The sequence below is a fragment of the Cherax quadricarinatus genome, chromosome 47 (assembly GCF_038502225.1).
Source record: "Cherax quadricarinatus isolate ZL_2023a chromosome 47, ASM3850222v1, whole genome shotgun sequence".
Taxonomy (NCBI): domain Eukaryota; kingdom Metazoa; phylum Arthropoda; class Malacostraca; order Decapoda; family Parastacidae; genus Cherax; species Cherax quadricarinatus.
Window position 1 is genome coordinate 12,951,591 of NC_091338.1, and position 15,633 is coordinate 12,967,223.

The 15,633-nt window shown below is 42.0% G+C and overlaps 1 protein-coding gene across 2 annotated transcripts in view; it reads right to left on the reverse strand.

Annotated features, from left to right (window-relative positions):
• Pgant2 (polypeptide N-acetylgalactosaminyltransferase 2) overlaps positions 1-15,633 on the reverse strand; it is a 411,072-nt gene that overhangs the window by 109,624 nt on the left and 285,815 nt on the right. For both annotated transcript variants that reach the window (XM_070094694.1, XM_070094695.1), the window contains one exon: positions 11,714-11,781. In XM_070094694.1, the coding sequence (XP_069950795.1) occupies positions 11,714-11,781 (68 nt within the window). The remainder of the gene's footprint in view (positions 1-11,713; positions 11,782-15,633) is intronic.

Genomic DNA, 15,633 nt, shown 5'->3' on the forward strand with positions numbered 1-15,633 from the left:
GTGTGAGGGGTATACCGTGAAAACCTTCATGTGTGAGGGGTATATCATGATAACCTTCCTGTGTGAGGGGTATATCATGATAACCTTCCTGTGTGAGGGGTATACCGTGAAAATCATTCTGTTGGAGGATAAATGGAAAAACATTATGTGTGACGGAGTATGAAAATATTATCATGGGGTGGGAGATGGAGGGAAGAGTACAATCATGGGGTGGGAGATGGAGGGAAGAGTACAATCATGGGGTGGGAGATGGAGGGAAGAGTACAATCATGGGGTGGGAGATGGAGGGAAGAGTACAATCATGGGGTGGGAGATGGAGGGAAGAGTACAATCATGGGGTGGGAGTTGGAGTGGGAGAGTACAATCATGGAATGGGAGAGTACAATTATTGGGTGGGGAGTACAATCATGGGATGGGAGAGTACAATCATAGGGTGGGGAGCACAATCATGGGATGGGAGAGTACAATCATGAGGTGGAAGGTGGAGTGGGAGAGTATAATCATGGGGTGGAAGATGGGGTAGGAGAATACAATCATGGGGGTGGAAGATGGGATGGGAGAGTATAATCATGGGGTTCAAGATGGGGTGGGAGAATAAAATCATGGGGTGTAAGATGGGGTGGGAGAGTATAATCATGGGGTGGAAGATTGGATGGGAGAGTATAATCATGGGGTGGAAGAATACAATCATGGGGTGGAAGAGTATAATCACGGGATGGAAGATGGGGTGGAAGAGTATAATCACGGGGTGGAAGATGGGGTGGGAGAGAAGTAAAATTAGGAAGGGAGCAACAAGTAAGAGATTGTATATCCCGTGTTAAGGGTGTACTTGCTAGCCTCCTCTTTCGCTTGCTCCTCCTCCTGTTTCTCCCTGTCCTTCGCCTCTTCCACCTCCATTTCTTCCTTTTTATCCTTGTCCTTCGACCCCACCACCTTCTCTTCCCCCACCCCCCTTGTCTTTCGCCTCACCACCACTACTTCTTTCTCCTTGTCCTTCGCCTCTTTCTCCTCCTCCTCCTTTCTCTGTGTTCTTCGCCTCTTCCTCCATGTCCCTCGCCTCTTTCTCCTCCTCCTCCTCCTTTCTCTGTGTCCTTCGCCTCTTCCTCCATGTCCTTCGCCTCTTCCTCCATGTCCTTCGCCTCTTTCTCCTTGTCCTTCGCCTCTTTCTCCTTGTCCTTCGCCTCTTGGTCCGTGTCCTTCACCTCATTCTCCGCGTCCTTCGCTTCCCCCTCCTCTCTTTAACAACTGGAGGTGCTCTTCAATTACTCGTATCAAATTCAATTACCTCTTATTCCCCAGCTCTCTATTGTAATAGTAGTGTAGAACATATAAAAATGTGCACCACAAACTATGATTTATGTAAAGAATCAGAATAAATAAAAATACAAGAACATCTCCCACTGTTCATCAGTTATTATTATTATTACCCAGTAACAGTAATATCAGGACTGTTCAACAGTTAACTTACAAAACAAGAGAAAACAAAATTAAAGCAGGATTATTTAAAACACGAAATGTAATTATTTTATTTAAATTATTGCTAATTATGACCCATTAATAGTTGTTTCCAGTTAAGAGAGCGAGAGAACTTTCTCAAGGTAAAACCCGTAGCAATATATGAGAGAAACACTAGTGACAAAAACCATATAGCTGTGGTAAAACAATACTGAGGGAGTGTCTGAGCGTCAGGTAAACTAGCTCACAGATGTTCCTCACACACTCCTTCCCAGCATCACCTCTCAACTCAAGGACCCCAGTGGAAATAAATCACTGACTTCTTTTTCGCTAAAAAATTCACACATATGTTACCATGTGACACAATTGTAATCGTCTAAAATGTACCTAAATAATATACTTACCAATTCCTTATATTACTAACTCCTTGTATTGTGTTTAACTTTATTACGTTATTCAGGGTTAATTTATATGACCACTGTAACAATTTTAACCATCTACGAAACCTTAAGAATAACTCATCAGTTATTGCTGTTATGCTAAGTTTAACTAACATGTCTGTAGCTTAACTTATTTCACATACTATTTTATAAAAACAAATATTGTTCATAGTTATTTTAAATATATGCAATAAACTATTATATAAAACGAAAACAAAATATTGTATCCAAAATAATGTGATCACTACGGGCTTAACGTTTACCCGATAATAATAATGTAATAATAATAATAATAATCAGGCGCTGCACAACCCGAGAGAGGTGTCCCTGTATCCCACAAGACCAACCCACTCTACACAAATAACCCGCACTTGGGAGAAAGAAGCTAATGACGACGTTTGGGTCTGACTTGGACTACTGACTAGTCACACTAGGCTTCACTCAACATTTTAATGCACTGAAAAGGAATAGTACGGAGTGGCATAAATTTCTAGTGTAAAGTGTCAGCATTGAAGATTTGATGTTAATCAGAAGAGGCATTCGCAAGTCATCGCACAGAAACTAATACCCCAGTTTCTTAAATATAATTGGCAAATTCACACCTGTACAGTCCAAGACCAATTTAAACCTTCCACTAAGATATACTGGCTTTGAAAATTTAAAGCCAGTCAGAAAAGGCATTCTATAGTTATCTCACAGAGATCAATATCCTAAAATACATCAACGCTAAGTATAAAAAATCTCAGAAGTTGCATTTTGAGTATCAACATTGAAGATTTGAGGCCGATCGGATGAGGCATTCACAAATTATTGCATTAAATCCAGTATATAAATGCTCTCGATTTCTTTAATACAAGTGACAAAATGAATCCAAAAATCTTTCAAGCGACATGCAACATTTAAGGCTCGGAACCGATCAGAAGAACCTTCCTCAAGATATTGAAAGGAATTTAATTTGTCTAATATAATTTGCAAATTAAAACTTACACATCCCAAAATCGATGCGAAACTTCCTTTCAGGAAAGTACATCAGTCTTAAAGGTTTGAAGCCGACTAGGAGATAGTCTTCACTTACTGCAGAGTCAAACAATTCTGAGGTTATTGGTAAATTGACAAATTTACACCTACAGAGCCAAAACTCAAATAGTATCATTCCTTTTATCAGACGCATCATCTATTAAATCTAGATTAATCCGTTCAGAAAAGGCATACTCACGTTAACTGATAGAAAAATACACCATTTTAATAATAAAATCGGCACCAACACAATTCATTAAGAATCTCAACTTCTGTGTATGATACACCAGTACGTCGAGTTTGAAGCCGCTAAGAGGCTTAAGATTATCCCATAATAATAATAATAATAATAATAATAATAATAATAATAATAATAATAATAATAATAATAATAATATCTTTCTTACTACAAGTACATGCACAAGGTATACAGGCCTAGCTGACATCAATGACATACTGCTATATAGAAAGCAGCTTGTTACGCTGAGCATTTCGGGCAAATCAGGTCAATTTTGTCCCTGGATGGAACCCGACCTACACCCGTCGACTAACACTCAGGTACCCATTTTACTGATGGGTGAACATGGACAGCATGTATCTTATGGAAACATGCCATAATGTTATCCAGCCGTACCGGAGATTAGAAATCCGGACCTCAGTGTGTAAGCTGAGTGCGCTAGCGATCCAGCTAGCAAGAACTTTTACCAGCTACAAAGTGCTGAAAATTTAAAGCCACATACACAAACACACACACACACACACACACACACACACACACACACACACACACACACACACACACACGCACGCACGCGCACACACACACACACACACACACACACACACACGCACGCGCACGCGCACGCGCACGCGCACACACACACACACACACACACACACACACACACACACACACACACGCACAGAGGGGTGGTGTGGATGGTCTCATTGATACTCATTACTTCCTTCTCGCCTCATAACCCACCACTAACCATCACTCTGTACTCCCCACAAGCCCACACAACACCGCTTCCCACACACCACCACCGCAACAGCTTCCCACACACCACCACCGCAACAGCTTCCCACACACCACCACCGCAACAGCTTCCCACACACAACCACCGCAACAGCTTCCCACACACAACCACCGCAACAGCTTCTCACACGCTACTTTCCCTCGCACCACTACTATCCAACATACTACAGTTACCTCACATACCAACAAGTACTGGAAACAATAAACACAATGGAAGAAGAGGTGAAGAAACTACTGAGCAAGTTAGATACCTCGAAAGTAATGGGCTAGACAACATCTCCCAGTTAGTTCTGATAAAAATGAAGCAGAAGAACTGTGAACAGCCAAGCCGTAATCTTCAACAAGTCAACTGAAGCAGGCCAGCTGCCGGAGGTGTGTAAAACAGTGATTTAGTCTTGATATTTAAAAAAATGGACAAACAGGTAGCGTTAAACTAGAGGTTAGTGCCACTGACATGCATAATATAAAAGGTAATATAAAAGAATATAAATATATATAAATAATACAAATTTTAAAACTCGAATATATGCCGCTAAGCAACTCTCACAAAATATTGTACTCTGAAAATGTAGGCTGATCCCAGATAACTTGGGCAAAACTAAGCTGTATTACCACACATTAATTTATCAGAGGCCAGGCCACTAGGAAGATCGGAGTTCTGCTTCACCTGCCGCTAAGGGAAACAGAATGACATCGGAGTTAATATTGTTTTTGATAGCTTAGGATTCATGCATGTATAGAGACCAATAGCTATAAATAATAGTATGACTATTGTTATCTTTGAGAAGGACCAAGATTGGTTGTGCATAACTGTGCAAAACTGATTTTATAATTACACTATTGTCTATTTCACTTCATCGGACTGTAAGATATTCCTTATAATTTGTAAGACCACTGATTAAGGGACTATTATCTAACAGCGTTGTAAGAAAGGGTCCACGAGAATCTTAGTCATCACAATGGAAGAAGTGTAAATGTTTGCGCCGTCGTTATACAGTATGAGAATAATGCTGACACAGTCGCATGATAGTATACATGCAAATAAGAACATCATAACTCCATAAACATCAACATACAACGTTGCCACACACATAACACAGGCCAGGCTCTGCTTCTCCTCTAACATAACATCAAGGGTGGTATTCATGTTTGTTTACTATATTAAATCAAGCATTCTCCTAAACGATGCGGATGGTAGGTGCCTTAATGCTGGTGAAGGACTCTTGATCCAGTGAGTTGAAGCAGTCCTCCTCTTCCTCGGATCAGTCCTGACTGCCTGACATTTCCCAGAAACTCTATGACCCTTGCGAGTTTAGCGCTTTACCCTGAATAATAACTCTTATATATTGTTGTAGTTTCCAGTATTACCATTTATTTTTTTTTTTGCGTTGCACTACGTATCTCGTCTGGCACAAATATTTTTATTTTCTCAACACAAAGTTATCAACTTAAGTTACTACAATAATCTCCATCTCGTTAAAGTGTGTGGAGCTCAAGTTCATTTAATTTATGATCTACTATTGTGTAGTTAACATTGAGGAACATTATATATATTTTGTTATACATCTCCTTTAATTCAACTGTTCTGTCGTTCACATTTATTACTTGAATTTTATCATTTCATGTTAGCATTTTTTTTACTGATTTATATAAGAAGCAACGTTGTTTTTTGACATTACTCTCTTTCTTTTAAGTTAAATTTATCTCCGTATATATTCTCCGTATTTATCGTCGTCTTCTTTGAATTTCATAAAAGTTCTTGCGATTAAATGCTTTCTGCATTACTTTAATTTTACTTTGACTTTTTTCGTGGCTTTTCATCACCTATTCTTATTACACTCACGGAGAAGAACTAAACCCGTAGAGGTTTGAATATGACAAGGTGAGTGGAACTGCCCGTTAATGATAATGCTAATGCTATATTTTACCTATTTTCTATAATGATTTTTTCCAGTATTTATCAATTAAATTATGATCCGTAAGATTGTAGTTTAGACTCTGAAAGTTCTTCCTTAACTCTCTTATTAAATAATGACACGATATTTATCATTTCTTATTTAAGTACCCATTTACCCTTAATGAGGTTCCAAAGATAATTTAAGTGGACAACTTAACTGTTTTGTTCATCCTTGAAGCACCAAGGTGTTTCGTCTGGACATAATGCGTTGCTTTTATCAATGTCCTTTCTTATTTCAAGGGGCTTAATATATATGGCTTGTGGATTTACGTCTAATTAATTTACTAGTATGTGTGTGTGAATGTGTGAAAGTATACACATAAAAGTCCTTTATATATACTGCAAAATTATACCACTGACTGCATACACGACAATATCACATAATCTTACGTACGAAATATAAAGGACAAGTAAAGACAGCCTGGAATTCAAGTGAGTCTGAGAAATTGAAACTCAGGTATGTGGGTAGGTATGTGGGTAGGTATGTGGGTAGGTATGTGGGTAGGTATGTGGGTAGGTATGTGGATAGGTATGTGGGTAGGTATGTGAGTAGGTATGTGGGTAGGTATGTGATAGGTATGTGGGTAGGTATGTGGTATGTGGGTATGTGGTAGGTATGTGGGTAGGTATGTGGGTAGGTATGTGGGTAGGTATGTGGGTAGGTATATGGGTAGGTATGTGGGTAGGTATATGGGTAGGTATGTGGTAGATATGTGGGTAGGTATGTGGTAGGTAAGTGGGTAGGTATGTGGTAGATATGTGGGTGGGTAGGTAGGTATGTGGTAGATATGTGGGTGGGTGGGTAGGTAGGTAGGTAGGTGGGTGGGTGGTTCTGTGGGTGGGTAGGTGAGTGAGTGTGTGTACTCACCTAATTGTACTCACCTAATTGTGGTTGCAGGGGTCGAGACTCAGCTCCTGGCCCCGCCTCTTCACTTATCATTACTAGGTCCTCTCCCTCTCTGCTTCCTGAGCTTTGTCATACCATTTCTTAAAACTATGTATGGTTCCTGCCTCCACTACTTCACTTGCTAGGCTATTCCACTCCCTGACGACTCTATGACTGAAGAAATACTTCCTAACGTCCCTGTGACTCGTCTGAGTCTTCAGCTTCCAGTTGTGACCCCTTGTTTCTGTGTCCCCTCTCTGGAACATCCTATCTCTGTCCACCTTGTCTATTCCCCGCAGTATCTTGTATGTTGTTATCATGTCTCCCCTGACCCTTCTGTCCTCCAGTGTCGTCAGTCCGATTTCCCTCAACCTCTCCTCGTATGACATTCCCCTGACTAGCCTTGTTGCAAACCTTTGTACTTTCTCTAACTTCTTGACGTGCTTGACCAGGTGTGGGTTCCAGACTGGTGCTGCATACTCCAGTATGGGCCTAACATACACAGTGTACAGTGTCTTGAACGATTCCTTATTAAGGTATCGGAACGCTATTCTCAGGTTTGCCAGGCGCCCGTATGCTACAGCAGTTATTTGGTTGATGTGTGCCTCCGGTGATGTGCTCGGTGTTATGGTCACCCCAAGGTCTTTCTCCCTGAGTGAGGTCTGTAGTCTTTGTCCCCAATATTCATGACTTTGCATTTGGCAGGGTTGAATTCGAGAAGCCAGTTTCTGGACCACATGTCCAGCCTGTCCAGGTCTCTTTGGAGTCCTGCCTCATCCTCATCCGATTTAATTCTTCTCATCAGCTTCACATCATCTGCGAATAGGGACACTTCAGAGTCTATTCCTTTCATCATGTTCGCATATATCAAAAATAGCACTGGTCCTAGAACTGACCCCTGTGGGACCCCGCTCGTCACAGGCGCCCACTGTGATACCTTTTCACGTACCATGACTCGTTGTTGCCTCCCTGTCAGGTATTCCCTGATCCACTGCAGAGCCCTCCCTGTTATATGCGCCTGATCCTCCAACTTCTTCACTAATCTCTTGTGGGGAACAGTGTCAAAGGCCTTCCTGCAGTCTAGGAAAACGCAATCAACCCACCCCTCTCTCGTGTCTTACTTCTGTTACCGTGTCATAAAACTCCAGAAGGTTTGTGATACAGGATTTGCCTTCCATGAACCCATGCTGGTTTTCATTTATAATCTGTGTGTGTGTGTGTGTGTGTGTGTGTGTGTGTGTGTACTCACCTAGTTGTGGTTGCAGGGGTCGAGTCATAGCTCCTGGCCCCGCCTCTTCACTGGCCGCTACTGGGTCACTCTTCCCACACCGTGAGATATATCATACCTCTGCTTAAAGCTATGTATGGATCCTGCCTCTACTACATCGCTTCAAAAACTATTCCACTTCCTGACTACTCTGTGACTGAAGAAATACTTCCTAACATCCCTGTGATTCATTTGTGTCTTCAATTTCCAGCTGTCCCCCCTTGGTGCTGTGTCCCATCTCTGGAACATTCTGTCTCTGTCCACCTTGTCAATTCCTCTCAGTATTTTATATGTCGTTATCATATCCCCCTCTCTCTCTCCTGTCCTCCAGTGCCATCAGGTCGGTTTCCCTTAACCTCTACTCGTAGGACATGCCCCTTAACTCCAGGATTAGTCTTGTTGCAAACCTTTGCACTTTCTCTAGTTTCCTTACGTGCTTGGCTAGGTGTGGATTCCAAACTGGTGCTGCATACTCCAATATAGGCCTAACGTACACAGTGTACAGGGTCCTGAACGACTGCTTATCGAGATGTCGGAATGCTGGTCTTAGGTTTGCTAGGCGCCCATATGCTGTAGCAGTTTTTGGTTGATGTGCGCCTCAGGAGAAGTGCCCGGTGTTATACTCATCCCAAGATCCTTTTTCTTGAGTAAGGTTTGTAGTCTTTGGCCCCCCAAGACTGTACTCCGTCTGCGGTCTTCTTTGCCCTTCCCCAATCTTCATGACTGCACTTGGTGGGGTATGACTTTGCACTTGGTGGTGGTGGTGGTGGTGTGTGTGTGGGGGGGGTGTAGTTTACTCATCTATATGTGGTTGCAGGAGTCTAGTTCTAGCTTTTGGCCCCCGCCTCTCAAGTTGCCGCTTGTCAGAGTCACTATCTCTCTCTCCTAGCCTCGTGGACCTTATCGTACCTGCTCTTAAAACTATATATGGAGCATGCCTCCACCACTTCCTCGTCGAGGTCATTCTATTTCCTCACCATCCTGAGACCGAAGAAATACTTCCTAACTATTCCTGTAACTCATCTGAGACTTTAATTTCCAGCCAAGTCCCCAAGTACAGGTTTCCCGTCTCTCAATTAGCCAATTCCTGTCTGCTCTATTAATTCCTCTGAGTATTTTATATGTTGTTATCACGTCTCTCCTTGCTTCCTATGTCTTCCAATGTGGTTAGATTCAATTTCACTGTGCCCCGCTTCGTAGCTCATGCCCCTTAGCTCCGGAACAAGCCTTGTTGCGCACTCCTGCACTTTCTCCGATTTTTTAATATGCATTATCAGTTGTGGTTGCCATACTGATGCTGTGTACTCCAAAATGAACCTAACGTATGTTGTATAAAGGACCCAGAATGACTCTCGAGATTCCTGAAGACTACTCATAGATGTGCCAAACGAGCATTGGTTGCAGAGGTTATTTGGTTGATGTGAATCCCTGGCTCTATGCTAGGCTCTATGCTCACTGCCGGATTTCCTCCTTGAGTGAGGTCTGCAGCCTGTCCCCCGAGTGTACACTGCGTGTCCGGTCTTTTTTGCTTTTTCCCCTATTTTTCATAACCTTGCATTTGCTGGAGTTGAATTCAAGCAATCACTTATCTGACCAATCCTGCAGTATGTCCAGATCCATTTGATGCCTTTACCCGTCCTCACATGCTTGCATTCTTTTTACATCATAAACAAACAGAGATACACCTAATTTAATTCCATCTGACATGTCCATATAAACCAGAGACAGTACCGGTCCTCATACCAGTCCATGCAGAACCCCGCTTGTTACCCTTGCCCATTCTGACATCTCTTCCCGGACAATTACTCTTTGATTCCTTCCCCTAAGGTACTCTTTGATCCATCGGAGTACGTTTCCAGTTATTCTTATCAACACCAAGTTTTCGCCCCAAGTCTCTTGTGGGGTACAGTGTCAATTGCCTTTTTGCAGTCTAAAAAAAAAACGCAATCCATTTATCCTTTCTCTCTTCTTTCAATGTCTCTAACTTGTCACGGAATTTTAACAGGTTGGTATGAAAAATTTGCCATCTCTAAAGCCATAAAGGTTACTGTTTATGAAACTACTTCTCTGCGAGTGCTCTACCACTTTCGTTACGTTTTTTCTCCATTAGGTTCTATGGCATGTCAGTGAAACTGGTCTGTAGTTCAAGGCCTCTTGTCTGTCTCCTTTCTCAAATATAATTACTACATTTTCTGACTTCCAGATTTCTGGCAACTGTCCTGTGTTCACTGACTAGTAGATCTCAGCTAGTGGTTCGGACAGTGCTTATGGCCCCTCTCGCAGGATTCACTTTGTCAGGTCCCATTGACTTTGATGTATGCAGCTCCAGTGTGTGTGCGTGTATATAGTCATCTATATGTGGTTGTAGGTGTCGAGTCTTAGCTCCTGGCCCCACCTCTTCGCTGGTCGCTACTAGGTTCACTCTATCTTGGCTTGAGAGCCTTATCGGACCTCTTCTAAAAGCTATGCATGGATTCTGCTACTACGACTTCATCTATGTTAACAACTTCCAGCTGTGCCTTGGTGTTCCTGTTTTCCGTCTCTCAATCTGTCCCTGTCCACCCATCGTTTCCTCTCAATGTTTTGTACGTTACCACATCACCCCTAGTCCTTCTTTCCTTTAGTGTCATCAGGCTTAGTTCCCTAAATCTCTTATCTTAGCTGTGGGGGCTAGTATCGTTGCAAACCTCTACACTTTCTTGACATGCATGACAAGGTATGGGTTCCATACTGGTGCTGCATACTCCAATATGGGCCTGACGTACACGGTATGCAGTGTCTAAAAGCTATTCTTAGATTTGCCAGACGCGCATTTGCTGCAACAGGTTGATGTGCGCCTCGGGTGATATGCTCAGTACAACACTCACCCCAAGGTTCTTCTCTTTGAGTGAGATTTGCAGCTTTGGCAACCTGAATCTATACTCCGTCTACAATCTTTTCTTTTTCCAAAAACTTCATAACTTTGCACTTGCTGGAGTTAAATTCCAGTAGCTACTTGTCAAAGTAGACGTGCAGCCTCTCCAGATCCGTTTTTAGCCTTTCCTGGTCCTCATCTGCTTGTATTCTTCTCATTAGCTACATGTCATTTGCGAAAAGGGATACCTCTGACTCTATACCTTCCGTCAGGTCATTCACGTATACAAAAAATAATGCCGGTCCTAGTACTGATCCTTGTGGAACCCCACTCTCCATATGCACCCTTTCCGACAGCTCTTCACGGACAGCCCTTCGTTGTTTCCTTCCTATTAGGTATGCCTTGAATCATTGTAGTGTTTTTACTGTTATTCCTGCCTGCTCCTCTAGCTTTTGCACTAGTCTCTTGTGCTGTAATATGTCAAAAGTCTTCATACAGTCCCAGAATATGCAATCTACCCATCCCTCTCTCTCCTGCCTTATTTATGTTACCTTGTCGTAGAACTCAAGGTTTGTGAGACAGGAATTACCATCTCTAAAGACGTGCTGGTTGTGTGTGAGTGAGTGTGTGTGTGTGTGTGTGTGTGTGTGTGTGTGTGTGTGTGTGTGTGTGTGTGTGTGTGTGTGTGTGTGTGTGTGTGTGTGTGTGTGTGCGAGAGAGAGAGAGAGAGAGAGAGAGAGAGAGAGAGAGAGAGAGAGAGAGAGAGAGAGAGAGAGAGAGAGAGAGAGAGAAACTCACGGTCATCACTGAAGTCGTCGACAAGTATGATCTCCTTCACCAGGTGTTCTGGGCTTCGGTTCAGCACACTGATGGAACATAACACATCACATTAATATCACACTCATTATGGTGGGACATGAACTCATAATAAGTAATAAACAGCTGTTAGTGAATAAACAAAAGGGTGGACGAGGGGCTAGAACCGCGGTCCGTAAATTGACCGTCCTAGACAGTAGAGCGTCGGACTGTTAATTCAAGGACCACGGTTCGAGCCCCTCGTCCATCCTTCTGTTCATTCATGATGGGACATATATAAAAATCTGCTTAGAGTTGGGTAAAATAATTGTCAGACCGCATCAAATTAGCCGGGTATAATACTGACATCACCTGCCTAACGTTAGTTGTCTATAATGATAAAACATACGCATATATTCACTCAAAATTTCTAATAAAATACTGAATATGACAAAAAAAATTTAAGTTTTATACTAGCTGGTGCTTAAATCGCCTAGAGTCAGTATCTTGGCTAAATGGTAACTAGCCTGGGGAGGGATTCCGTTCGTTTCCTTACACCTCTCGACTGTTCACTTGGCAGTAAGTAGGTGTGGGTGGCACACTTAGTAAAGGGGCCACATTACCCCCAGTAAAAATAAGCTATACAGATTGGCTTTCTTGTGTTAATAATCAAGGTTAATAACCCTTAATTAAGGTTAATACTCCTGTTTTCTTCAACTCCTGAATACATGCATGGTGTGAGTTACCATATATGATACACTCTGGTATGGTAACTTAATAACATAATAATATGCTCACTTCTCGATAAGTGGTTAAGGTGGAAACATTTCTCTAGTGCTGGGGAAGTTATGTGCATATAACGGTGAAGTAGAAATACACACTCCAGTAAACTCAATATTTTAGTTAAACAAAACCACAAACTTGACTCAAAACTCTTTGTATAAGAGCATCAACTCATCCGCTCAAATGTTAAATACATTCAGCTGTATCTCTTGTCCAAGTCTTTACACCTGAAGGTAGTGATGTTTTCCTTTGTTTTTGTTTGTTAATGAAGCAAAGTATGCTGTTTATGACATTTTGAGAAAACATTTTCACCACAATGGAATATCAGTTGATAAAGTCTCTGGTGGACGAATCGTATTCTCAATAAAATGTCATAAACTACATATTTTGCCCTATTAACATACTTGTCGGTGTATTCTACCACTGATATACATTGCATTCTTGGCTTATGGTAAATGTCATCAGTTTTGAGACTGCGCCAAGATGTAATAAGTAAAGGCAAAAGGCAAGCGAAGGATCAATTTGTGTTCACTAGATGAGCCGACCCCTGACCAACAGTGGGTACCGCTGGCCATCACCACACCCCACCTCAATATTCGCCTTTACTTGAAGCACTAATTACAAAACAATGACATACCTGGAGGGGGTTTCGGGGGTCAACGACCCCGCGGCCCGGTCCGTGTTTGGCACACATGCTAGACTTCCTCAGCATCTATTCACGCACTCTTCAGTATTTTCATATTTTGCATTCATAAGTTTATCGTAGTAAAAAACAACATTATTAAGACATTTATATATCATTCAGGAAAAATAACAGCTATTTTTATGACTACTGTGTAATAGTTGGCACTAGTTCAAATCTTGTGTATTATAATTAAGTCCAGTTGATAGCCAAGCAGGGGAGTGGCACAGTAGCCTAGTTATACAACTCAAATAGTCAAGTCCCAGCAGAGGAAAGATCTAGCAACACACTGGAGGGGGTAGCCTAGCCCCGGCTCTGGTAGTGTAACCCTAGCAATTAAGAGTTGGGAGTGATTGCACAGCTGCCTTTAACTGCAATTTAGTAATAAAGACGCTAGATGGAAGACCTAAGAAGCATCTGTAAGATCAACATAACCTTAAGTAGACGTTTACTGAGCAGCAATATTAAAAATTTGGCCCAGACCAAACAGCAACTATTGAAGACTGTGCTCGAAATTGCAGACATAAAGCATAACCCTATCAATAACATCAAGGATAACACTTGTAGTATACTTGAGGTACTTGCAAGAAGTAGAATATGCAATACATCAGCGACAAATACATCTAGTAGAGGAGGAACTACACTACAAAATAATATCAACCGTGTATCGCAAATATCATTGAAGCTATATTTCATCTTCCCAGTGGGGTTCTTGATCCAAGGAAGTGCACTTTTTCCCTTGGTTCGAACCTGATTGCTTTTCATGGACTGTGTTGCTCTCCGCCTAGCCGCCCCCATACTTACCGAACATAGGTGTATTTGCCGCAGGACGTCGGCTGATCAATTCGGACTTCATGGTCTCGTGTGTCATACATCAGAAGGGAAGTATGCTAGGCATGAGGAGGTCAACGACATCATAAAGAGAAGTCTCGCCACAGCCCGTTGTCCAGCTCAACGGGAACCCCAAATACTGAGGTCTGACGGAAGTCAAAAGCGTCCAGACGGAATCACTATGCTACCCTAGAAGGTTGGCAAGCAGATTGCCTGGGACTACGCATGTGCCGCCACGTTGGCGGACACCTACTTGCCATACTATGAAGCTGAAGAGGGTGGAGCCACCAGTTACGGGGAGACCCAGAAGATTCACAAATATGAAGACCTGCCCCCTTGCTATAACTTCATCCCAGTAGGGTCGGAAACCCTTGGAGCATGGGGCAATTGTGCCCTAAAGTTCCTCAGAAAGCTGGGTAAAAAACTCATCACAGAAACCAAGGATCACAGAGCGGTCAGCTTCTGCTTTCAGAGGCTCAGTGTCGCTACCCACCGGGAAAATGCATGCGACCCACTACCGGGGAGCTGAATGAAGTATTTGAGACGTAGGCTCTGAGATGTTATTTACGTTGTTCTACTTCCTTTTATGTTTTTATTGATGCATTTTGTTGATGTACTTTGTCGTTAAATAAATTTCACATAGGATATAGAATATAATGGATGATAGGAGAAGAAAATATTCAAGCGTTCCGAGAAGAACCTTGAGTTAGATAGGAGTGAATGGAGACGAATGGTACTTGGGACCTGACGATCTGTTGGAGTGTGAGCAGGGTAATATTTAGTGAAGGGATTCAGGGAAACCGGTTATTTTCATATAGTCGGACTTGAGTCCTGGAAATGGGAAGTACAATGCCTGCACTTTAAAGGAGGGGTTTGGGATATTGGCAGTTTGGAGGGATATGTTGTGTATCTTTATATGTGTATGCTTCTAGACTGTTGTATTCTGAGCACCTCTGCAAAAACAGTGATAATGTGCGAGTGTGGTGAAAGTGTTGAATGATGATGAAAGTATTTTCTTTTTGGGGATTTTCTTTCTTTTTTGGGTCACCCTGCCTCGGTGGGAGACGGCCGACTTGTTGAAAAATATATATATATATATATATATATATACATATATATATATATATATATATATATATATATATATATATATATGTATATACAGTATATACATACATATATTTACATGTATATATATGTGTGTGTGTGTGTGTGTGTGTGTGTGTGTGTGTGCATGCATAGTTTGTGTGTGTGTAGTTACTAGCTGTCAAAGGCACTTGTCAATAGACAACTAGCCTTCCTCTCTTTTTTTGTGTGTGTGTGTGTTTACTCGCCTAGTTGTGTTGACCTATATGTGATTGCAGGGGTCGATTCACAGTTCCTGGCCCCGGCTCCTAGCTGGTCGTTACTAGATCCACTCTCTCCCGGCTTCAAGAGTCGTATTGTACCTCTTCTTAAAGCTATGAATGGATTCCGCCTCTACCACTTCACTCTCCAGATTGTTCCACTTCCTGACAACTCTAGGCTGAAGAAATACTTCCTAACATACCTATGACTCATCTGAGTTTTCAGATTCTAGCTGTGCCCTTTTGTTCATATTTCTGATCTCTGAAACATTGTCTTTGTT